Consider the following 27,731-nt stretch of genomic DNA (forward strand, 5'->3'; position numbering starts at 1 on the left):
TAAACTTTAATCAGCCGGAGATTATACTACCAAATGTTATTACTTGCTTGATTACTATATATCCAAATATATGAGCAACGACAACTTTAAAGATGGTTTCCCCCTCCCCTTGTGTTACAGCGAAGCACCTCCTTTTTTCGATCGTGAGTGAGCATACCACATCCCACAAAGAAACTGTTTTGAATTTTTTACATTACAACTAATAATGCCTGAAACTATATATTTTTTCCTGATGTACATGAGAGTTTAAAATTGATAAATAGTGATTTAAGGAAATTTTTGTGTTCACGCATTTATTAAATTGAGAAAAATATGTAATCGAAGAAATATTAAGTATATTGTTTGTAAATGATTTTAGTCGACTTTTTTATTGTTAATTAATTTACTTTGTCTCTCCCTAGATCATCTAAGCTTGTCAAGGTGATATTAGTACAGCTTCATCGCTGGAAAAGAAATATACACTATTTTATGTGTAAAAACTTTTCTCTCTGTCAAGGAGGCGGCACGAGTCTAAGAACGAAGTGTGTTCCTTTTTTGTTTCTCTTCATGTGATGTATTACTGTGTTCCATAATGAAGGAATGAATGATCCTTTCTTTCTTAATATAGCATTCTGTGATAGCATTCGCAGAATTGTGATTGAAAGGGCTGTCAGTTGCGTGGTGATTCTAGAGAAATATGCAGTGTTTTATATTATTCAATTATTTTGAAATGCATTATTTTAATGTGTTTCACTGTCCTATGTTTAGTGTTTCAGGAGGTCCACCTAGTCAGAGGTGAATCTGCATTACTGAAGCGAGATAATTGCAATGCTTGCTAACGCTTCTAGTGCAGTTTCGTCTCTAAGCGCAGGGGGCTTGGACTGGCGCGCAGTCATCTCGTAGTGCATATGTTAAGTATGAGATTTGTGTGGTATCCAGACATCAGACCTATGGTTTGGGAAAAATGAAGATAATTGCGTAATAAAATGTTCTCGCATGCAAGGACTTGCACATGATGTTTCATCTCTAAAATTAACTTTGAAAATTTTTAATTTTAAGCTCCTTTTCATAAACAGATGTAAGTCTTGAGTGGTTTTCAAAATATCGTACTTCCATCTGAAGCGATGCAGGGTGTATGTATGTATGTATGTATGTATGTGTGTGTAAATAACCAAGTGTCTGTATTTCATGTGCAGTTTTTTTCATAAACAAATTATCATCTTTAGCAGTTATTTTAATCAATATTTCTAACCTGAAGCTGCGCACTTCGTATGTGCGGTCTCCTGCCATGTAAATAATGCCCTGTGTAATAACAATTTTTTGAGGGGTGTGGGGTGTATGTTTGCTTAGTAAAACTGTTTTGTTTTTTGATGGATAAAAGTATTAATTCTAAGTCGTTGAAGGTAAGGGCGTTCAGAGGCAATCCGTCAGCCCAATCATAGTAAAGACTCAAGTGTTGTCCGCTCGTTTTGCAGTATGGTTTCCTGGTACCATCCAATCTACACAAAATTTAAATATTATGTGTTTTAATATGTTGCCTTTGTAAATAAAAGTACATTATGTGGGCAAGTATGTATTTAATCTCAGTGCACGCATGCGCACGTATGTGTGTGTAAGTGTGAGCCAGTGTGTGGTAGGATGGTTAAGTCTAACATGTAAATAAAACCTATATGAGATAATATAATTTTTAATTTCTAGATGCAGTAACAGCATCCTAGGATGAAATTTCTACCATAAGGTAGTAAGGGAAGTATATTTTGTTTGGTCTTACAGAATTTTAGCGTGATGGTGAAGCAGCATCATTGTATGAGGGGAAGAGAGGGAGATGTTTTATTTGACCAATGAAAAGAGAGCTTAAGGAAAGTCTCCTTAAATGGTTGTGAAAAGGGTTTGTTCCTGGAACATCAGCAAAATGTGTCATTCTGTGGATGTTCAACTGATTGTTCGCAATGAAATGCTAAAAAATTTTAAACGAATGTTGGTCATAATAAATGTAGGTTAAATTTTTAATGTTGTAGTTTTGTAATGTGTTCTTACTTTTAACAAATGTATTAAACTTACCCGATTTATTTTTTATTTATTTCCTTACATATCTATAATGAATATTTAGCTGTATTTTCCTCGAACTCAGCTTGAGTGCTTCGTAATGACACTTTAACGAGTCTGTTGCCGTAGACCATGACTGCTACCTGAGCGCCTCATGGCGCCACAAAGTCGGGCGACTAATGGATCTGTTGTGACATGCACGGTCAAGTCTATTGTTCGGGTCCCCTCGGCACTGCGAGACGACATTTCTGAGTGATGAGTCACGATGCATGAAGTGCCTCGCGACCTAATCTCTCATCACCTAGGTCATTAGTGGTTTTACCCGAGAGTGGTTTCCTATGTTAAGTTATTACCTACATTTCTACCTCCCACCCCTCACAGACCTGCTACGACCTGCGCATGAGTCATGCTGGGTTTTTCCGAAGACAATGGTACTTCCCCTCCACATACTATATTCCTATTGGTAGGTTCGGTAAAAATACTATGTTCCTAATGATTTTTCCAAGAACAAGCAGGTCCGCGGCTATAAAAGGCCGGGATTAGCTGTCGGAGCTTCATTGTGTTCTTGGAGTTTGAGTGAGCTAGTTCGTGTGTGAGTTTAGCTGCTACCACGATTTCTACCGCCAACGCTACTTTGTGTTCTACAGCTCCACTTCATCTTTTTCTGAGGTATGCTACATGTTTCGTTAACATTGAATGTTTCTCAGCTTTTTCGTAGGTTATCAGCTAACTAGTTTTTTCTCTGTACACTTATGTGTGGGTAACCAGGAATTGTTTAGCTTAAACTTTTAACAGTACTTTAAAATTCTAGCATTTTTGGGTTGTGCATTAGAGTAGTTTTGAGGTTATGTAATCAATCATTTTTAGTTAACATTGAATATTTTTCAGCTTTGACTTTTATCAGTACTTTAAATATTCTACCATTTTTAGGATTGTACATGAATGAAGGAGTAGCTTTGAGGTTATGTTTGTAACTTTTTTTTATTTAGTAACATTGCTAACAGTTTAGGTTAGTAAGCTTGAGGGCTAGAGTTTTGAGGTTATGTTTGCAACTTTTTTTATTTAGTAACATTGCTAACAAGTTAGGTTATTAAGCTTGATGGCTAGAGTTTTGAGGTTATGTTTGTAACTTTTTTATTTATTACATTGCTATCAAGTTAGGTTAGAAAGCTTGAGGGCTAGAGTTTTGAGGTTATGTTTGCAACTTTTTTATTTAGTAACATTGCTAGTAGTTTAGGTTAGAAAGCTTGAGGCTAGAGTTTTGAGGATATGTTTGTTTTCATGTAACATCTAGCTACATTGTTTTCTTTATTCTTATGTTATAGTTCTCCGTACGTCGAGCTTCCTTCGCGTGTTCCGTACGTTGAGACCAGTCTACCGATTGTCGAGATGGCATTTACCGCGCAGAAATGCCTTTTTTGCTCTGCTACCTTCACGGCAGCTAAGAACCGCTACCGGCACGAGCGACAGTGTGCCGAGAACCAGCATCGTGACTACCAGCAGTGCCACCTATGTGGCAAGATGGTCGCACGCAGCGACAAGATGCAGCAGCACCTGTCAACATGTACTGGTGCTGTCGCCACGACATCAGGCACCCGGTGTAGCTTCTGCTATAAGGCCTTCGCCCGTGCTGATGTCGCCAGACTACATGAGAAGTCGGCTTGCGGTCTTAACCCTAACCGCATAGCACATTCCTGCACGAACTGTGCTAAAGAGTTCGTCAGGGCTGACACTCTTCGCAACCACATTAAGGTGTGCAAGGGGCCTGCTCCGCCTCCAACAAAGAAGCAGAGAATGGCAGCAGTTAAGCCAGCAGTACTGCCTAAACCATCGACCAGCCGAACAAAGGTGGTGACCGGCGCGGGTTTGGCCAATACCCATGGCTTCATCACCGCCGAAGTGGGATTCAAGGGCAACTTGAAGACTTATGTTGCTGTAAATACGTCAAGTTCTGCCAAGGACATTTGTACGTACCTGGACTCCATCAAGGCAAAAATAATAAGCCAACTTGAGGAGGAGATTGAAGAGAATGGACCGCTGAAGTTTAATGTCGTTCTTGAGTGCGACTACGAAAAACCAGTAGATGCCTGTGAAGACAAGAGGGCCTTCAAAACCATGAATGTTCCCCTCTACGCAGTTCATGAGGTGGAGGAGGCAGTTACCGAGTCCATCTCCAAGATCTGCAAGGAGGAGGAAGATTACATGGGTAAGGGGTCCGGATGGACTTTGTCGGCCGTTAAGCGACTTCAACTCCGAATAAACAAGCTTGATCCACTCCGTGCCAGCTCCTACATTGAATTACCTACTTCCATCAAAGACAAATACGCTGTGATCAATCCGCAAAACCTCGAAGACCACATGTGCTTCAAGTGGTCAATTCTTGTTAAGTACGTGGAAGGTGAGCATCCTGAACGTGTCAACCAGCGCTACCATGACTTGGAGGGGAAGTTCAACTTCAACAACATTGACTCCCCTACTCCAATCAAGCAAATACCGCTGTTTGAAAAACAGAACCCCGGAGTCTCCATCAACATTTACAGTATCGACGAGAATCTGAATGTTGTTCCTGCACGAGTCGCTCCTGAAGAAAAAGAACATCATTTCGATCTTCTGCTCTTGGTCAATGACAATTCGTCCCATTTCGCCTACATCAATAATTTTTCTGCTCTGGTTCGGTCCCAAATCACTACACACACTGAGGCTATTCATGTTTGCAAAAGATGCTTCAAGCATTATGATGATCAGGATAGGGTTAGCGGGCTTACTGGTCTTCAGTGTTTGGAAAAACACAGTGAGCTCTGTAAACAGCATGCTGCTGTTAGGATGGAAATGCCCCAGGTTGATGAAAATGGTTTGCCTCCTGTTTTGAAGTTCAAAAACTTCCATCACAGTGATAAAATGCCCATCGTGGTATATTGCGACTTTGAAGCTATTCTGGAGAAAATCCATACATGTCACCCGAATCCTGATGAAGCATACACACTGCAGTATCAAAAGCATAAAGCGTACAGCTACTGCATTTACGTGAAAGCAGATAACTCCGTGATTCCAGTACACCTCACTTCTTCACTTCCTTCACAGCCTGAAGTGTATCGCGGTTGTGACGCAGAAGATAAATTCATATCCCGCATTGTGGAGATTGGACATGACGTGCAGAAAATATTTTCTATGTCTGTTCCTATGACTCCGCTCACACATGCACAAAACACTGCTTTTCTGCAAGCAAGGTGTTGTTGCTACTGTGGAGGAAAGTTTGGAGGGGTCGTAAAGAAAGTTCGTGATCATAATCACTTCACCGGCGAATTTATTGGACCTGCATGTAATGACTGCAACCTTCTCAGGCGCAGACCGAAAAAGATGATTGTGTTCTTCCACAACCTGGCGTACGACCAGAACTTCATTATCAGGAAGTTGGGGTACGACACTAAAGACATCTTCATCATTCCTAATTCGGAAGAGAAGTTGATAACTTTTTCCAAGAAGTTGCATGATAAGTTCAGCATTCAGTTTGTCGATACGTTCCGTTTCATGAGTCGGGGTCTTGCTTCGCTCGCAGAGTTCTTGCCTGCAGACAAGTTTGTCAGTACTGCTGAGTTTTTCGCTCCTGATGAGTTGGAGTTGGTTACTCGCAAGGGAGTCTTCCCCTACGACTTCGTTGATTCTTTTGCTCGACTAGACGATACTAGTCTTCCATCTATCGATGAGTTCTTTAATATTCTGACTGATTCTGGTATTTCCGAGGCGGATTACGCTCACGCACAAAATGTCTGGGACAAGTTTCAGTGTGCTACTTTGGGGGAGTACGCTGACTTGTACCTAAAGACGGATGTCCTGATTTTGGCGGACGTATTCGAGAATTTTCGCAGTCTTTGCTTGGAGACGTACAGTCTAGACCCGTCACACTACATTTCCTGTCCTGGGTTCGCTTTCGATGCGATGCTTCGCACCACAGGAGTACAACTCGAGCTTCTGACAGATTACGATATGTATATGTTTGTGGAAGCAGGTATTCGTGGGGGTGTAGCGCAAAGCATCAAACGTCATTGTGTGGGTAACAACAAATACGTTCCTGAGACACATGATGTGTCCAAGCCATCCACATATCTACAGTACATTGATGCAAATAATTTGTACGGGTGGGCGATGTCGCTGTCGCTTCCGATTCGACGTTTCAAATGGTCAGACACATCTATTGATGTCATGACTATTCCAGAAAATTCTCCTATCGGGTACATTATCGAATGTGACGTGGAGTACCCTACTGAACTCCACGAAAGTCACAAAGACCTTCCGTTTCTCCCCATCAATCAATGTCCGCCCGGCTCCAAACAATCAAAGCTCATGACAACACTAGAAATTAAGGAACATTACATTGTACACTACAGAAACCTCCAGCAAGCAGTATCACATGGGTTGATAGTTACTAAGGTACACAGAGTCCTCCAGTTTGAGCAGTCGGCGTGGTTGGAGCCATACATTAAGCTCAACACCAATAAGCGCAAGGCTGCAGCCAACGAATTCGAGAAGGAGTTATTTAAGCTCGCTGTAAACAGTACTTTCGGGAAACTGATGGAGAACAAGAGGCGGAGGCTCAAAATGGAGTTGGTATGTTCCGAGAAGCGGTTCAAGAAACTGGTGTGTCGTCCATCCTTCAAGGACCGCACAATGTATGAACCGAACTTGACTCTAGTCCACCTGAACCATGAGACCATAATTTTCGATAAGCCAATCTATGCCGGACTCGCAGTACTTGATCTCTCAAAAACACTCATGTACGACTTCCATTACAGCACAATGAAACCCAGATATGCAGAAAACATTCATCTGGCATACATGGACACCGATAGTTTCGTATACGAGATACAAACCGATGATTTCTACCATGACCTCAAAGCCGATCCTACACTCATGGAGAAGTTCGACACCAGCTGCTACCCTTCCGACCACCCTTGCTTCTCCCCCATCAACAAAAAGGTTGTCGGAAAGTTTAAGGATGAGTGTGGGGGGAAAGTGATGAGTGAGTTTGTCGGTCTGCGGGCCAAACTGTATGCATACAAGTGTGGTGACAAAGTTGAGAAGAAGGCCAAGGGTATCCAGCGGTGTGTGGTCAAAAACCGCATAACATTCAGTGACTACCTGGATGCCCTGCACGATCACCACACACGACGAGTAGCAGTTAGGGCCATACGCTCGAGGCAGCAGGTGCTCTATAGCGAGAGCACAAATAAGCTGGCCATAACATGGGAGGATGATAAGCGCCAAATATGTGAGGATGGCATCCATACGGTTCCCCACGGCTATGTTGGAGATGAATTATCTGTTGTATAGTTCCAGTCTTTTTGTTGTAAACAGTTTTCGTTTTTGTATATAGTTTCTGTTTTTTTTATAGCTTCGTTTGACAAGTATATTTTTCTCTCCTTGAGGGTTTTGTTTTGTACAATATATTTCTTTGATTCAGTAAATATAATTTTACCTACATATCGCTTATTTTTTTTTTAATTAATGCCCTATATTCCTCAAGGTACTTATACTTAATTTGATATCGTAAAATGATCATGTAATTAGACACAAACACCTAAAATATCTGCTTCCATGCAGCTTTTAAACACAGGAACGCAAACACGAACACTAAGAAATGATATTATACACAAACACCTAAATATCTGCTTCCATGCAGTTTTAAACACGAATACACAAACATTAATTTATTTAGTATGTTTACATGTATGATAGGACTATGAAAAATTTCTGGTCAGCTAAGATGGAGTAATAAATGTTTTTTAAATTATCATTACTTTAACTAACGCATCCACAACGACAGTATTGATAACATATATTTTAGTTAAAACCTATAAGTGATAAGACTTTAAGAAAAAATGTCGGTTACAACAACAAAGTGACTGTGGATTTTGTGGATCTTGTGGATTCTGTGGATTTTGGTCTATAAGGTTCATAACAATGTTGGTAGAGAATTGTAACTCGACCTTACATACACTAACATACTTTAGAAACCTACAACCGATGACGACACCCACCAGATGAAATCAAGATGGTAGTCTCCACTAAATAAGATGGCTGCCTCCAGCAGACAACGATGGTATATTTTTTTTCCTGATTTTCTAAGTTAATAATTATGATTTTCCAAGATGGTGGATGTAACGAAAAATTGTAACAGGAATGAGTGGGGTGTTCGATGACGATGTCATTGTAACAGAGGGGTGGGGGTGCTAGATGATGTATTTGTAATTTAGAGGAGTGGGGTGTTCGATGCGTAGGTTTTTAATTAAAATTTTATTAAATAATATTTTTAATTTTATTTTAAAATTTTGATTATTTAATTTTTTTAAATTTTAAATTTTTTTCATTAAAATCGGATAATAAATAAAGATTTTCAAGATGGCGGACGAAACTCAAAATGGCGGAATGATCTAGAAAACAAAATGGAGGAAAGTTCTAGAAAAACAAAATGGCCTCCGGGTTCAAAGGTCAAGGTCAAATCCAAGATGGCTGCAGGAAGTGATGTAATCCAAGATGGCAGCCGGAAATGACGTAATCCAAGATGGCCGCCGGAAATGACGTAATCCATGATGGTCGCCGGAAGTGACGTAAACCAAGATGGCCGCCGTGGCTCCCCGGCTCCCCCACCACCCACCGGTGTCCCCATACATACTATAATTACCTACTTTAGTGTGATCTCAGATTATATGAAAATAAATTGATTTAGGTACTTGATAATCGATAGTTCAAGGGACTCCCGAAAATTGTTCAAATGCTATTCAATACGACGGCAACCAACCTCCGTCAGTACATGCGAAAGTATGACGACACAGATGACCCCTGGCTCTGAAACAGAGCTGTGCGTGGTCCGGGAAATATGGCTGCTCACTGCCGCTGCTTCCTTCCTCGCAGTGGGAAAGGTCTTGTTCGGTACGCACCAATGGTCGATTTCGAAGTTCTGTGTGAAACACAGCGCCCTCAACTGCTTCTATATCGCCACTGTCGGTCAATCGTTGGCCTTCCTTCCTTCCGGCTGGAGCGGTTTTGATATGAACTTGCAGAAATTATTCTCCTCAGCTCGATTCTCTTTAGCCAAAAATGTTGATCGCTGGCATTACAGCACGTTGAACAGCGTCAGGAATCAGTCTTGCAGGCTGTAAACTTAGTTGACTGGTTTCATTCGTTTCCGTCGTGAAAATTTGATAGTTCGTTTCAAAGCAAGCAATAGATCGTGAAGTAACCCTATCGTGGTTGCAGTTTATCGCCTACGATGATTAAAATTTGATGTCACAATAATTTAATTCATTAATACTACTTCTGCCACATAGCTTTATTAGTAAAAACTTGAATGTCAGTCGAAACTATAATAAAATCGTGCAAAATTGTTATGTCGTGGATAATCAAAAGTAGGTAATAACGATGTCTCTTCAAAACCGTGGTAGAACGAATACTCCTTTTTTCTAAAGAATGTACTTTTCCTTTGCTATTTAAACGACTTTCAGATGTCAAAACACAAAACATAAGCTGAATGTCCTAGCTATCGCTATTCGCTGGATATGCTAGCCAATCATTAACTTTCTTACAAGTTCATCTTCTTATAATAATTAAATTTATTGTTCAACACATGAATGTCAATGGGTTATTTATAAAATATGAACATTTTATGAAACAAGCAAAGATAAAAAAGAGGAATTTCATATCAGTGTCTAAACACAATCATAGAGGATTAACCTAATTTAAGTTAACAGAATTGTTAAGTATGAATAAAGTATAAGAATTTAAATTTCAGTATCTTATGCTTCTCTACCTTCATAATTTAATACAGAAAACAAATTAAAAATGCACACATCACACAATTTTTCACTAGTATTGACATAAAAAGCAAATTTTAAGATAAATTAATATGCATAAGTTTGATTACGGATTTGACTATAATATTTATCTGAAAAAGCAAACTGTAAATTTATTTTCTTTTTGCCGAACAAGTCAAGCACTTTGTCCTCGAAACCAGGGTTTTTCACTCTTTTCCTGTGGACACTTAGAAGGTACAAGCTGGACAGACGGTCCTCGCCAGTAGTACTTCTCAGCCACGTCTTCACTTTACGCAGTGTGCTGAAAGAACGCTCTATTGTGCAAGTTGTGGGGGTATGGTTTGGTAGAATATAAGCAGTCTCCTTAGGTACTGATGGGTAAAACATTGTTTCTGAAAGTATATCATGGAGCTTTGTTTTTTCCAAACATTCCGTATTCGTCCAGACGTCATACCATACTCTGGCTTCTGCTTCCAAGTTGTCGATTTGATAAAACTTTTGCAAACTTTTTATGTTTCTCATGAAATCTTTCGTCTCCTTTTTCATCAAATGTAGTTGAAGAATTCCACCTTTGAGAGGTATGCCTTTATCTCTTTCAAATCTTGTAGTAAGAGACATAATTATAGAATCCATGTACGGATTGTAAATTGCAACTTTGAAATAGTCTTCAGGTGATGAGCACTGGACATTCACGTTACATCTGTGGGTCTGTCTTCCAGCCAATATTGGGATTTTTATATCTATGTCAAGCTCATTACAGTCTTCTTTTACTGCCTCGAAAATGGTTTTGAATTCGTCATTGCTTTCTCTCTGCTTTTGAAATTTTTCTAGCAGGTCAGTATTGATGTATCTGTCACCACACAAAAGTTAACATGATGCAGTGCGTGGTGCAGCTGTGGTTAGTGGCTGTGAGGTCACTTTATATCACTCGTGCAATGAGGCAAGTTATGGAATGTTAAAAAAATAATAAATAAGGGGAACGCAGGGGAGGGCAGAGGGCGGACGGCAGTCATTGTTTTTACTATTTAATATTATATATATTCCGTTCAATAAATTATAACATGTATCTTCAGGGGGTGGGGTGTTTAAAATTTTATGAAGATAACGTTTTTACGAATGCAATCCAAGCGACCGTGAGCGTACGTAAAATCGGGATTCCAGTGTGAATTGCTTCCGAGTCTACTGAAGGTAGCGGAATCCTTATCCTTTTAAACACTTTTGAAGGAAAAAATAATGTTTTCCTCTAAGTTCAAAATTCCAACATAAATTTTACGTTGTAAACTTTTCTGAACAATAATTCTTATTTGAGTAACTTTAATGGTGTAAGCTTACCTTAAAAATTATTGTGAATATTCTGAGCGGATGTGATGAATGAGGAAAACTAAGAAGCACTACATAATAACAATGGTTTTTATCTTTACACTTTTCACTTATTTATTTACAATTAAGTTATTTATACTGACTGAATACACTAAACTAAATCTAGACCAGATGCATAAAACTGTAGATCTAAAGACTATTGAAAAATCTCTGTTTTGAGATGTTATTTGTGAACATACACATTATTATGACGAAAAAGTAGCAAAACATTTCGCCGTCTGCAAGCACATGTCAATTGTCGCGTCGTCTAACTCTGACTGGTCTAAATCTGTTGTGTTGTGTTATCGAGTGAGCTTGGGCAGGATTACGAAGGGGAATGACTCGCCACGGGCGTTGCGCTTGAACAGCGTTTTCTCCCTGTACACAACACCTTATATCGCAGCAGCAGAAACTAATGCTTGAACTAACAAAAAATGAAGTAGACATGTAAAAAACGATATAAAATAATAGATTCGTGTTGAACCACTTCTACATAATACCGAATTTAAATAATTTTCTTTAAAGTAAAACACCTGACTACACTATATATTTTTTCCTTCCCTGAAAGCTAGGGGGGGGCCACGGCCCCCCCCTGCCCCCGGGTATGGGCGCCCTTGACTGCTCTCCCTTACATCTGAAACTACGAATGACACTATCTCCTGTCGAAGGTGGGAATCACTATCCTTCCGAAGCACGCTGGGACTGGAAGTCACAGGCAAGACGTTACTACGATGTTGTTCGCGTCCCAGGCTGGCATGTAAGCCGAGCTGCCCCCTCACTGCTCAGAGTATCATAACGTACAGGTTAGAGAATGCTAGCGAAGGACTTACCGATGTGAAAAATAAACAACGGCCCTTCCAGCGTTCAAAAATTATTTAGTCTAGAATTGGTTTGATGTTAGTTTAAGTAATAATAGCCTTTCTTTTATCTTATATACAGGGTGTCTACCAGATCTAGTAAATTAAATTCCCTGATTTTTCCAGGTTTTCCAGGTCTAAAACGGAATTTTTCCAGGTTTTCTTTAACTCAATTACGACATTCCAAGAAACTAAAAAAAAAACTGCATAATATTATATTGATGGGTTTCAAAGTATTTCAACTTACTTAAATTAGTAAAAAAATTACCTTCTTCCATATGTGGCCAAAGTGACTCAATTGATGGCAAATAAAACATGCTGCTACAAATATTTCACACACTTCCTTTTGCAAAAAACATTAGTAAAAGGAAGCTCCCATCAATTTCGCAGTGACTCAACTTTTGCGTCTATTGCACTTACTTCAGAACGAGCCAAATCCAACATTCGAGCCTTCTTCAACTGCAATGCCTTGATCGCCTCTTCAACTCTTCTTTTTTCTGCCTTCTTCTTGTCTGTAGCTTCCTTTTCTTTTTGTTTTGTTTGCAGGGCTTCCTTACGCCTACAACTAGTATTTCTTACATACTGTAACATGGACTTGGTGATATCAACATGCTTTACACCTACAGAACTTTGAACAAAGTCATACATCTGTCTTTGTGCGATCAGTATTTCTTCCTGCAAGTTTTCAGTCAGCAGATTAGAATTCATTGAAAATCTTCTTTCCAATGATGCATTTACATGGGAAAGTACCAACACCATCCTCACAAACTTTAGAAGGCCTGTTTTGGAAGCTACTGTATGTGCCTTAAGAATGAGCATTCACAAGTGAACAAGGCGCCCGTCTTCTCGAGAAGAAGACGAGAACAGTGCTGCAGAATCTTGCGAGGAACATACCAACTGATATGATCACTCAATGTTATCAGCTTCTTGTCCTGATAGTCACCTGTTTTGAAGACAACATTCTAAACTGTACTTCACACGCTGTTTCCTCACACCCAAATTTAAAGCCACAGACGGATATAAGCAGGAAATTCCCTTGGTAATGTACTTCAGGGGACTTTTGTCTTGAAGTTATTTTGCCATAACCTTTAGACAAGTCCTATCATTTTTCTGTAACAGGACAGACTTTTCTGGTACTTTCTCTTTCTTGATGGCATGGCGTACTGCATAACCCAACTTGATATTGTTAGCAGTCAATAGATTTTCCTGGTTATCTACATCCAATCGAGATACATTGTGTTAAAGCTCTTCAGTATTTCTGGTTTCAAAAACTTTCCTGCCAAAGCTAATAAAATGTCTACCAGTGAATCATAGAGAAAAGGTGCCATGGGTGCTTCACTTTGGAACATTGTGAGAAACAATTCCAGTTCTGATGCCAAAAAGTGGAAGAATGTCAATTTTACTTTTAGAAGATTATCTTCAAGAGCACTTTTCACTACACTGAAAGAGAGAGATGAAATAGAAACTTCACTAACAAATTTCTTTAGGTGGGGTAACGTTTTCATGGCACGCTCAGCAACTGCAGTATTCCATCTGATTGCACAAAATTTCATGGGAAAAAGCTCTGATCCAGTTATTCTAATGTAATCTGCCCTCCTTGCAGGTATGTGCTTAAACAAATAGTAACTTTGCCTCAAAAAACTAACAACGTCCCATTGTGTAGCAGAAATTCCAGGTTTGAAAGCACCATGGACCGTATGAAGCCCACAGCTACCAATTTCTACCAACGATGGCGAATCTTCACCAAAAGTGTCTGTGATATGTATTTTCAAAGCTAACAAAAATGTCCAGTTTACGTTGAGAGCATCCATAGATACTAAAAATTAAATGCACCTGTCGGTAGAATCTGAACGTGGGAAGCACATGCTGCATCACGTCCCATCAGCAGGATAACAGACCATCTTGAAACAGTTTGTATCACGTGATTTGATGCCACTTCCGAATCCGATGGTAAATAAAAGAAAATGGACGTGGGAACTGTTCGTTATTTGCCATTCAAAAATAAAAATGGGAGGGGATACACATGATGCCACGTCAATGCAAGCTGATCAATAAACAAAAAACGTATTGCCAACTACAACCTACCAAACAAAAATTCCCTGATTTTTAAAAAAATTCCCTGATTTTTCCCTGATTATTCCCTGATTACAAAATTCCCTGATATTTCCAGGTTTTCCAGGTTTTCCAGGGTCAGTAGACACCCTGTATATATTAAGATACCAGGTTAAAAGTTAGCAGTGGTACAGTGTAACTTGCACCATACACAAGGTTAGGCTATCGATGGTCCCCCGTGATTCAAATGTTATGGTTAGGCTGTTTGGTGAACCTAAATCAAGTGCTTGGATGCTGCAGGGAGATGAGTCAGCCTCACGTGCCCACATTTCAGGAAGCAGAATAGTGGTTAAATGCAGTAATAGTAAATTTTAAAGTTGAGGCTTATTAGAACTAACTGCGATAAAAAAAAATAACAATTTAAATTTAACAGCACGTACAAATAATACTGGAGCATTGAATTATTACAAGTGATTATTTACTCGAGAAGGGTTTTATTTTGATGCATTTTCCACTTTCCATAATAAATTCCGTGTTCTAAGTTGTAAAATAAACCAAAAGCATTAGTTGTACCACCTAAAAAGAAATAACATTTTGTGTAAATTAGGATACTTTATTATAAGTTTAGGTCTTATGAAATATGTTAATAGAAGTCATGTTCAATTTATATTGTTCTGACAGGAATATTATTGTATTAAAGACTATGTTATGAAAATAATTCAAGAAATCAAAACTTAATTGTTAAAAATTTTAATTACTGGAGCATAAATAATCTATAATTTAATATGGTAGGTATTCTTGAAAAAAAATTAAAATAAAATTCTTAATATAGTGTTTTTAGTGGTCCCTTATTTTATTTGATCAATCTGTTATGTAGCATTACAATATTTCAAGAAGTTTATCGTTTAATACGATTAGTTGGGTTAGGTTAACATCATTTAAAATACTGTTAAATAATGTGAATGGTTGGGTTAGGTTAAGTTATCAACACCTAAAATACTTAATTTAATTTTTTTTACAAAAAGTACTCAAAAATAAAATTTTTAGACCTTTTTTTTCTTTTCAGAAGACACCCAACACACAGTCAAATGGAGCAGTAGTACAAAAATAATTTTGTCTCTAGGGGCGGTATTTATATTCATGTCTTGAGCAATTCCTTCGTCAAGAAATTCTTATATGCATTCTTATTTAACATTTGTGTGCCATAGAGGTTGCTTGAGATGATCTCAAGTGATCGCAAACAAGACAATCTTGATGAAGACCATCTTATGATAGTCACATATTTCTTATTTATGAGAGGGCATTCTCCTGTCTCATAGTCGTTGCTTGAGAACACCATCGTAGAAGCATGTTTCATAGTCGCTGAGACCGTGCTTAAGAACACGAATAAGATCGTCTTTGCCAAGACCACTGCAGGCATGTCTCAAGCAATTGCTTGTTCTGATCGCAATGTATAAAATGGCGGATTCTCGTGAACCTCGTATTTTTAAACTTAAATAAATCCTGTATGAAGTGCTGAAGCAATTTTATATGTATTTTAAATGAGTTTAGTGTTTGTTTGTGACCAGTGGTTACATTTTCAAGTGCTAAACAGACACGTTTATTTACGTATCGATCACAGAACGAGTGCAATGGATGTGGAAAACGATGCGTTTAATGATGGTTGATGGTACATATCACAAGCAGAAAATTTAATTCTACATTCGTGACACCCAAAATACATTAAAAATATTTAAGAAAAAGTGGCATTACACTGTTGATATACCATAATTTTCCACAAAAACTTGTTAGAGGTTTCGTAGTGTAATGGTTAGGGAGATGGGTTTCAAGAGTGTAGACTGAGAAAACATTGCAAATGTGGTTCAAATCCTGGCACTGACAATATATATTTTTTTATAGTTACAGTAAATGAAAAATGCAAATATAGCTTAAAGAGAAATTTTATTAGATTAATTTTTTTAAAATCTTATTGTTATAATATATTTAAATACATAGCTCAATTTAATGATTTGGTTATTTCATACGCAGTAGGCTTTGAGACATACTGTAGTCTATATATTTTACTTATAATACGATTAAATTATAGAATCACAAGTAACTTGAACAAGAAAAATTAACCTATTATATGAGGAAACTAATGTCTTATATTATTGATGAACAAACACTTTATAAAGGGGTTTACAAGATTTTAAGTTCCTTAATATGTACCCTTATCAGATTCGTTCAAACTTATTGTTATAATTCTAAACATACATTTTTCTTACTTAAATTAAAAATTTTCTTTTACTGTGTAGTTAAATCTGATATTTTTATTAAACTAACATTTACTGTACCTTATCCTGAAGCTGAAGCAGAGTGACATTTTCTCAAAAAAAAAGTTTTTCACTACCTGAAATATTTTTTGACAATTCTGTAAAGATAGGTAGCTTTTAAACAAGTAATTCAGTATTAACAGTTCTGAAGATGCTAACTTAATTTTATTATTTTTTAAAAGGGTATTATTAAATCGTTAGATACATAATTTCTTAATGTTAAACTTGCACAGGAAAGACAAAAGTCTATAAAGTTCTTAATTTCATTCATCTCAAGTGACAAGCTGAGATGTACTAGAAGGTATGCATATTTGTGGTCGCAAAACATCAATTTTTCCATGTGTGATTCAAGAGTATTAAAACAATAAACGAATTCCTCACATCAACGTACAAACGCACTTCGAATGTAGTGATATATACTCACTAAATATTGTTACTATAAATAGCCTCAAATTCTGGGGTTTCAGTGCTTGGTGTGAATAGTACCAGAATATTTAACGAAAACAGTTCAATCGCCAAAGTTCGTGTATGCTCGTGTCTTTTCGGCTGTCTCAAGTAAGTGCTTCGTCAAGCCATAAGTACGGCAAACAAGCTGTTGCTTGAGCATGCAGTCTTCATGAAGCTCATCTTGTTCGCGGACTATGAAACATGGAGATTGAAATCGCTGCCTTGAGAAACAAGACCGTCTTCCTCAAGACGGTCTCAAGACATTGCTCAAGATGCGACTATAAATACCAGCCTAGATTGTGTTGTATGATGTAGAAATGGTAAGTACTAGCAAAGGTGGTGCAGAAATGGTAATAGTTCCATATCACATATCCAAGTTTATCCCTTGATCCTGGTTGCATGATACCGTAAATACTATGGGACATGATGCTTGCTGCTATACATTGAAAAATCCTGAATATAAAAAAATCTTGTGATATAACAATGAATAATGATCGTAAGTTGAATATGTACAAACTATATTTTCTTTTTTACTGTACTTAAGATTATAATTCAGTGTTATATCACAAGATTTATGTGAAGGATATTGAGGTACTAAATTAAAACAGCAAGCATCATGTACCTGAAGATCAATTAATATTTACAGGATCATGCCATCAGGATCAACGGATAAACTTGGATAAGTGATACGGAACAATTAGGTACCTGAGGTTTTTTTATTTCATTTCCTCGATTATGGTGTGCTGTTACTGCAAAAAAGTTGAAATAAATAATTTCTAGCAAAATGGCATTTTTTAAATTCAGAATTGATCATGGAAAATTTGGCGATAAGACTGAGTTGAGGTGCTTTAAGTTTTATAGAACTCAACATGAACAAATAATGAGAATACATTATGTGGCTTTATTGCATGGTCAAAAGAGCACATGTAAAACTGGTTATCATAAATAAATGTACCCTTTACACCGTGCACTAAGGACGGCTGTACGTAATTTGGTTTAACGATTTTAATCTCTTCACATCATACATACCCCCTACTTATTAATATGGAAAAATTACTTTCCTCTTTTATAATGCTTTGAACACACAATTTACCTCAACTTTAGTTTAGCAACTGATTGCAAAAAAAAAAAAGTAATTCAGAATGTGTTAGGAATATAGCATAGCCAAGACTGTTTTAACTCTTGGCAGTTCATTACGGCCGGGGCTAAGACTGTTTTCCCACCTAAATTGTTTTCCATTTAAAGCAAATATTTCTCACTATATTTCAATATTATTCAATTTTGTAAACAACTGACTTTAAAATGGTACCGAAATATCTGACAAAACAAAGATTTTGAACTGATATTAACATCCCGTGGTTACGAATGAACTCATGGTACAAGCCAAGGGCTCTGTTCTTGGAACGATGACAAAAACAAATTTTAAAGTCTCGTTGCTGGCTTAAAACAGATGACTGCAGTCAAAGAATTCTAAATAACATGTCCAAAAATGTTTATAAAGTGGTGCCGCCCGGACCGCATCAGCAATATTTACTTAAACTCTCTACATTACTATTTAATTTCGAGCTATCGCCAGACCGCAACCATTCGGTACCAAGATCATAACATGACTAATTGCAGACATGACTACCTCCATCCACGAAGGGGAGAGGTGGTCACATGTCCCCCAAAATCAATCACATACAAGATTAAGACATGTTTGCAAACCTCAGCCATTCAAAGCTCTAGTTACAAGAAATGAAATAACTCTGCATACATTTAATTAGAAGCTTTTGCTTATCTTTCCATTTCCAATTGTGACGATACACTTGTACTTAAGTTCCCACGCTCGGCGGGGAACTAATGTTTGTCTCTCTATAACTATAATAGTGATGCAATTTACTGTACCGAACATTGAATCACCATTCTTTCAGACATAGGATAATAACAAAACAAGTAAATAAAAATATTCGACCAAACATGAAAACTTAATCAACCAGCCAAATATGTAATAACAACATTTAGAGGCTTTAAAAATTTTAATTAAGTAAATTGACATTGTACTATAAAACATGAACAAATGGAAAATATGAGCTAAACAACACACTGTTAACATATAACTACCTCTGAAACATATAATCTGCCATTATTTACTTTGAAACACAAAACCTAACAATTACTGAAAAAATAAAAATAAAAAATTATTTATGCCAATGTTTCATATGTTGAGAGGGTAAGAGCATGTAATGCTACATATAGTGAAAAAATGACTAGTCAGTTATGTTGAAAATAATGATAATTTTTTTGGTAAACAGAGAAGTTATAACAGGTGTTTTAGGTAAAATTCTGATATTTTGAAAAAAGTAATTGTTTATGTTAGATGTTTAGGTTTTTTTTGTGTTTATAAGATGGAGAGTCAAAAGGTAGTCAGAGAAAAAGGTAGGTATGTGGACAGTAAAGAAATGGCAGACAAAAATTACCTAATTATTATTATTATAGAATTGTGTAACAGGTAGGCTCATTTATAGAGTTGCCCAAGTTAAGGAGTAGAAGGAAAGAAGTTATCTTTAATGTTTAGAAGTTAGCAGAGACAGACTAGCTGCCTAAAGGGACTGTAATTGAGCGACCCTACAATCAGCAAGATCAGGATTTAGGTTAAATGGTATGGTAGTGAAGGGAAGTACCATGTTGTCTAAGGAAAAAGTGTAGAGAAAATTATATTTAATAATTGTATTTAATTGATTAGTGTTGGTAGAGTTAATTATTGATAATTGAAGATTGTTATAAGGTATTTAAATTACGCAAGGTAAATGCACAAGTATGAAAAAAGTTGCAGTTATGGGTCATTGACATTATAGGACTACAATATGTTTAAATTAGTGTTGATATGAAAGAAACAAGGGTTAAATTTCAATAAAAGGCAGAAATATGTGTTAGTAATTTTCTAGCAACGCAGATTTTTGTAAAAAATAAAATAAAATTTCGAAAATACCTTTTTTGAACACTTAAGACGTTCTTGTATATACCTTTTAACAACGTTTATTTAATTCATATTGGTTTCTGAGAAATTAACGTTTGCAGGTCACATTAGATAGCCTATGCAGTGAAGCGGCCGTCGCCATGTTGTGCTTTAATTGCGTTGCCGATCCTATGGTTTACCATACATAAAAACATGTATATTTTTGATTTGGATATTGTAACGCAATGTAATGTAAATAATAACTTTAAAAAAATACTTAGTCCTTACTGTGCATCCAAACCCAAGCGATGCGAAGTGCCAACTTGTTACATGCAACTGCACATTAACCTGACACATAAAAGGAATTATCACTGCATGTATAAAACATAATATTCCTTTTATGTCAGGATATGTGCTATTACACAACCATTCAAACAATTTAATAAGTAGTATATAAAATGTAGGTAACTTAACGTAACAACCCTTTACACAATTTGGCAACTCCGAATCCAATTTGGCATTTGCAAGCTGATATTTTGAAAGTAGCTGATCTAACCTAACCAATAATTCTCATGACTTGATGCTATTTTTAATGTACCTAACTACTCCGGTCAATTACTTGTAAAAAATTTAAAGCATTACTATACCATATTGGATAATGCTTGAAAAACATGTCATGAAGCACAGTGGAATGTTTCATAATTTTTTAATTCAAAAGTTCTCCCCTTCAGAATTACCTTAAAAGTAACAAACTTGGTCTCCTGTCGTATAAAACACCACCAAAAAGGTGAGTGGAATTTAAAAAAAAAAAAATTATCTGGGATATCTTATTTTAATCAGTCGCTAAAATACAAATTTTCCTTTCAATTTTTAAATAAGATGGTTATATAGTAATTTACCCACCTGTAGATTTTGTGACATTTATTAAATGCTACAACAGTTTATCACTGACTGACGTTCTCGTACTGCATTTGTTAACTGCACAAACTTTCACTTTCACGGACTTTCTCTTCACGAGCAAGACACAGCTGATCAAAAGGCTAATGACCAAAAAAATGCATTCGGGATGACATTCAAAATAACAGTTCACAGCCCGTGAGAGACAACACAGCTTAAAGTCACTGTTCACGAAATCAACCAATTTCTACTGAACTTCTAATACAAACGACGGAGATAAATTGGAAGTGCTACACCAGCAACCACATTACATCACTTTACGCAGACGACTCGACGACCCATTTAAAGGTCTTTGCTACCATGCAGTTATGAATTGGCAGGGGATGGCATGCGGTGACGTACTTGAAGCCACGTATAACGTGACTATAGCAGTATTTATTCGCAACGACCATATAGGTCGACCATTCGGCCCAAAATACTGTTTGATCATTGCTAATCAAAGTTAAATGCGCTGCTCTTTTATGCACTAATAAAACAGATAAAAAGATTTCGGGAGTCAAAATTCACAAGCATAATTTGAATAAACTTGTCAACGTAAAATCTAAAAAATATTTAGTGCAATGCAGAAATCGATCACTGCTGCAAACGATCATGCATGTGTAAATAGATGGTTTTTACATGACACAGAGTTAAGGTGGGTTTACGATTGAAAATTAAGAATTAAGACTAAAGACTTAGTCGGATACTTACCATATGACTCTGTCGTCGTCCGTCCGAGGGCCATTAAGCCCGGCCTCCACCTGCCAGTATTAAACCCCGCTAACGGAACGCAACCCTAGTCCAGGTCACGTGAGTCAAGCGAGCCGTTGACGTCGGTGAGTGTTTAAATAGATTACGCCCATATGCCAACTCCACCAAACAGCTCTTATGCTTCATTAATTACTGGGAGTAATTAAGTGTTTTTTAATTATCAAAACAACCCTTAAGAGTGAAAGTGCGTCGTAGGGGTGCAGCGGTTTTCCCCGTAGGAAACCGCAGTTCATAAACGTTCGGAACATCCCTTGCGGCCTTCCGCCAATAATTAACAACAGCATAAAACAACCTAATTAACCTCCCCGTTTTCACCTGCAAATAGCCACTGGAGTAGTCAACAAGTGACAGACAGTCTCCAGCTTGACTTTCTATTTTCAAATATTATTAATCTCAATTTTATTATGTATTATTATTATTATTATAGGCCTTCCACCAACTAATTCAGACAGATGTCATTAAGTTACGAGGGTTCTAGAAATAATAATGTCTAATTATAATTATAAATTTGGAATAACGGCACATTAGAAAGTTCGTCGCATCATGACGCTTCCCCCCCCGCCCCCCCGGCTGATAAAAGCGGCAGTAGAGTTTTACTCACGGGCCGGGGCGGACACGTGATCCCGCGGGGAGACTTCAACCTTTGTGCTACTGATTTCTTCATACTGGTAAATATTATAATTCATTAAAACCTCTTTTTTCCTCTCCCCGCGTGCCCCCGTGCCCTTTTCCGGTGCAGGGCTTAACCCAACCGCGTTAATTTTTGCTCGTCGCGCAACAACGGTTCGCGACGCAGTCACCTTACGGTCCGGGCCGACTCCCGCGAACAGAACTTAATTTAATTCGTCGAGCAGACGCCTGCCGGCTACAAACGTAAAGACTTTTCTCTCAATATTACCTTCGTGGGCCCGCGACTCACACAGGTGAGCCCGGGCACGAAGCTAGTTCCAGTTTAACACGGGAGTGGCCGTTAACCCACTCAAACTCTTCGAGGACCCCCAAGCCCATGTAGGGATCTTATTTGCAAGTGCCGCAATGTAACACATAATTAATTATTCAGTGCGAGTGTGTGTAGTGTCAGCGTATTTGTCCAGTGTAATTGTATAACTTGTGCCCATCCACACTTTGTGAGATGCGGGATTAAAAACCAGCACCTAATTAACGTGTTCTTTATTTCATACACGCCCCCTGAACAGTTAGGAAACAGTCCTCTACACTAATTAGGGCCAGAGCATATTAAAAGCAGGGACTCCATTCCACCATCAACAGCCGCCGATCCTAGTGGAACACACAGGGGCAAAAACCCACGACCACCTCGGTTAATACTCAAATTAACCTGGCGCCCGCCGGAGATTTCATTAAGAGCCACTAAAACCACTAGGACCGCCCCGGGTCTCGATCACGAGACTGCGGGTGAAGGCAACTCTATGTAAACAAGTGGAATGGTTTATGATTGTCGTGTGTGATTTTTGACGGGTCGTGTGCGAACCATATGATGACTTAAGACTTAACAGAAATGGTTATATTTTATATTTTTCGTTAAGACTTAAGGGAAGCGACAGATCACAACAAACCGGAACCTTTCAACCGGAAGTTTATGTCTTATTATTGGACCGAGCGAGGCAGTATTTTGGATTAGAATTCGTATATTAGTCATTTGTAATCATCATCCATTTCGAAAAATAGATATCCCTTAAATCAATAACCTATTTCAAACCTGCTTCTCTGTTTCGAACAATGGCCTACCATGCGTTTTGTGCTGTGATTGGTTAGAATTAACGACTTCTATGTCAATCATAAACTGGAAAATGTAGTTTTTACTTAATCGTGTGCTCGATGTTAATTTATAATTCTTGAGGGAATCAATCGTAAACCCAGCTTAAGTCTTAAGTCATCATATGGTTCGCACACGACCCGTCAAAATTCACACACGACAATCATAAACCATTCCACTAGTTTACATAAAGTCTGACATCGTACCGCCAAAGGCCACAAAGCCTGGCCTCCACTCGCCAGTATTGGCCCCCGCTGGTGGAACGCACCCCTTGCCGAACCAACACTAGTTAAAGGAAGCACCCTCTCGCAAGTAGCCTAGCGCCCTGTAACTTAAACATACTCACCTAGCAAGGATGCTAGAAAATTAAGCCCCATTAAACTCATCAGGTATAATTACCCAAAGTTAAGTGCCGGGAATGGTGCGTCTTAGTGTGTGTGTGTGTTGGCCCCCTAAGGGCATCCCAATTCGTTAACACAAATTCTTTCCCGTGCGGACTGGGGCCTTAATTATTGCGGAAAACCGCGCGAGTGCATCATAGTCGTAATTAATTATAAAATGTGTAGCGAGGGGAGTGTTTGAATAATAAGCAAACAGTCACGAACTTGAGTCCCACTTTTGAATGTTTTATCGGCTAATTGTGTGGCCACAAATTCGATAGACACAACCAGTTGAGAGTAGCCTTAAATCTAATTAAAACAAGAGTGACATGTAATTAGCACGTAAGTTTGTTTTTTGTTAACCCGGCCGCTTTTCATTTCACTCCCGTGACGCGTTCATGTCACCACGTAAGTAACAGCATAACGGACCTGGCCCACTCCAGACCACAGAACTTTTGCTAATACAACTGCGCAAACGCCTGCCGGTCACAAACTTTAGTAATTAGCGAAAACGTGAAGTGTCAATTTAATTATAATTTACGGGGCTGGCCAACTCCAGCCGAGACACAACATATAACTGCCGCTAGGGAGCGTGAACAATTATTAGCATAAGCAGAGTAGGTACTCTGCCTTGTACTTTATTTTAATTAACATGTCAGTGTAAAGTGTTAGTGCAACGTGTCGAATATAATTGTGTACTTTGTAAACAGTGTTTGTGGCATCGCAAAATTAAGTGACACGCACAGAGTGTAATAAAATCCACCAATTAGATCTTGCAGTCAATTATTTCACTCAAACCAGTAATCACCTCAACCGACCCTCCGCATATGGTGTGTTGCAAACCAACTCACAGCCTACGGACCTAGTTAACACGCTGGGGCTAACGAACCACACCCTGCTCTACCACCCCGTGTCTTCAACAACGGCTTGACACACGAGCTAGCCTGGCGCCCACCTGGTAAATTCGGCATAGAAACAACTCACTACACACTAGGTCCTCCCCGGGTTGCGATCACAAAAACCCGGGTGATGGCAAGTCATATGGCAAGTACACGACTAATTCTTAAGTCTTAATTCTTAATTTTCAATCGTAAACCCACCTTAACACTTATGGGAAGCGACCAACAACAACAAACCGGAACCTTTCAGCTGGAAGTTTATGTCTTATTATTGGACCGAGCGAGGCAGTATTTTGGGTTAGAATTCGTATATTTGTCATTTATAATCATCATCCATTTCGAAAAATAGATATCCCATTTGTCAATAAACTATTTCAAAGCTGCTTCCGTTTCGAACAATTGCCGACCATGTGTTTTGCGCTGTGATTGGTTAGAATTAACGACTTCTATGTCAATCATAAACTGGAAAATTTAGTTTTTACTTAATCGTGTGCTCGATGCCAAGTTATAATTATTAAGGAAATCAATCGTAAACCCAGCTTTACCCTTCTTACTTTTGAGACCATTTTGAAACTTCGCTGCTTAACACAAACACATATTGACGCCGTCCCCGCTGCCTGTCCTGAAATTATGTTTATTAAAATGTTAGAAAGGAAATTTAGTCTCAAGGGCAGGGATTCCTGGCCTCGTGGCTGCAGGCAGGGACGCGTCGACAAAGGGCCCCCGGGCTGTTATGGCCTCCCAGGACGCCGCATTAGTAAAATACACACGGGACTTTGATTATTTTATTTCGCCAACACACGTTACAGAACTTCTAGTCGCACAAGGCACTGTCACGCGGCTGGCCATATCGTAGTCAACCTTCACTCCACCCACACGGCCCTCGAATGGCGGCACTGATTAACGTCTCACGGTGCTCCGAAGACTACTCCAGCGAGGGGTGCAGGCTAACCTGAGTTACAGTGACAGCGGGTCGTGACGCGGCAAGACTGGTGCCTGTCACGTGATAGTCCGTAATACCCTTGATATGTGAATCCGCTAATGTCTGCGCGAGTTTACAAATAACACTGAATTATGCATAGACGTAATGATGACGGCACACACTAATCTTAACACGGTAATTAACACTGAATAATTATGAGCGCATCCCGGGCTCGGAATGGATTCGGCTCCTGGACTTCTGATGGTCACGTGACGCGAGACTGGTTCTCGCAGTGGCGTGTGCCACGTTGAAACTGGGAACGGGCGCAACGGGACCCAGCGTGGTCTCTCGTTCACGTCCGTTGCACGTCCCAGGGATTGAGGCGTTCGTAAATTGAGTTACGCGTTTGGCGCAATGCCGCCCTGCGTGGGCAAAGTTCTAACTCCCCGTGGGGAGTTCTTAAGGCGTGAGGCGCAGGCACCACGGCGGGCTGCCTTGAAACACAATAATTACGTAGTACGTTAAAAGACCCGTAGTCGGGTCGCACACTTTAACTAAGGACCGCACGACAATTCGTACGGCCGGTTAGGGCCGACCGGGGAGCTGAGGAAAGATGATTCGGAGATAATTACCTATTGATGCTAAACATGGATATTAGCACGAAATTTGGATGCTCCCTGTGCGCGGGGCTGCCGGCCTTGGTGAGTTCTGGATGGCTACTGAAGACTCTCCCTGGCAACCGGGAGGAAAACCCGCGGGAAAACGACGGAGCGCGGGAAGGCGATGCCGGCCAGTTTTGTGAGCGGAAATATTTGACACAACCATTAATTAATTAAAAACAAACAAGGGACGTCACCAGAGGCCGATCGACGGCGCCAACAGGCGACGATAGGGGAACATGACACCTGGTGTGTACGAGACGGGACCGTGTGGTGCCGTACACCTGGACACCAAGTGGACTGGAAGACGTATGTACCACCTGAAGCCCGGGAAGCTGTACTACGGTTCTACCATGACCACGACCTAGCCGGCCATCCCGGCACCGACCAGACGAAGCGGGCTGTTTGCCAATATTACCACTGGCCCGGAGTCGCCAGCGATGTACGCGAGTACGTGCGCGAATGTCAAGTCTGTCAATCACGGAAGGCAAGACGGCGAGATGGGGAGGAGCAGCAGCGGCCACGGGAACCCACCACAGCCTTCCAGACAATAGCACTGGATGTAATGGGCCCATATCCACGAACACCGAGGGGGAACAGGTTCTTGCTTGTAGTAACTGACGTGTTCACCCGGTGGACGGAGGCCTATCCCTGTCGAAATGTGCGAGCCGCCACCATCACCAAGATCCTGGCACAAGAGTTCTTGCCGCGCTGGGGCTACCCGCAGTCAGCCCTCTCCGACAATGGCATCCAGTTCTTGGGCCGACAGTGGAGGACCTGGTGCGACGACCACCAAATACAGCACCACACCACACCCGCATACCACCCGCGGGCAAACCCCACCGAACGCCGCAACCAGGAGCTGAAGGTACAGATGCGCATACGCCTCAGCTCAGACCATGCGCAGTGGGACAGGCACATTTCAGATGCCCTGTTCTGCACGCGCCGTCGGGTGAATGCGGCAACTGGTAGAACACCCGCCGAGATGGTTCAGGGACACAATCTACCCCTGCCCGGTGAATGGGCCATGCATGGAGTACCACACCCGACAGAAGGACCGGAAGAGCGAGACCGCCGCCGCACAGCCACACACGAAGAAGCACGCCAACGGCAAAACGTCTACGCGATGGAAATAACACCAACGACGAACCACATGCCAACCACCGTACAAGCAGGAGACCAAGTGTTTGTGCATGTCCATCCCCTGTCGGCCACACCACGTAATTACTGCGCAGGATTGGCCCCCCGCTGGGGAGGTCCCTACACGGTACAGAGACGCCTGGGCCAGACCACATACCTCGTGCGCCTAGGTGGACGGCGGGTGAAGAAGATTCATCGTGATGACCTGCGCCTGTGAGCAGAGCGCGGGCCCTACCAGCTGCTGCCACTCCAAGTGCCTCCAGCCTGGACCTGCTGCCAATGCTAGGGGTGCAACCATGCTGCGGGGTACCGATCGCAGGGAAAGACCGGGCTTCTCCAGGGAGGGGGGGGGGGGGCATTTGACGTCGTACCGCCTGTGACAGTGAAGCCCGGTCTCCACCCCGCCAGTACCTTACCCCGCTGCGAGACCGCACCCCTAGCCTAGCCTATGC

At 39.8% G+C, this 27,731-nt stretch overlaps 1 protein-coding gene across 1 annotated transcript in view; it reads right to left on the reverse strand.

The window, feature by feature from the left end:
- Positions 1-21,066, reverse strand: part of LOC134527867 (uncharacterized) — a 115,440-nt gene extending 94,374 nt beyond the window's left edge. Inside the window, exon 1 of the mRNA XM_063360848.1 lies at positions 20,702-21,066. Coding sequence (XP_063216918.1) covers positions 20,702-20,719 — 18 coding nt within the window. The 5' untranslated portion in view covers positions 20,720-21,066. The remainder of the gene's footprint in view (positions 1-20,701) is intronic.
- Positions 21,067-27,731: the final 6,665 nt, after the last annotated feature.

This window comes from Bacillus rossius, chromosome 1 (genome assembly GCF_032445375.1).
Source record: "Bacillus rossius redtenbacheri isolate Brsri chromosome 1, Brsri_v3, whole genome shotgun sequence".
NCBI classification, from domain to species: Eukaryota; Metazoa; Arthropoda; class Insecta; order Phasmatodea; family Bacillidae; genus Bacillus; species Bacillus rossius.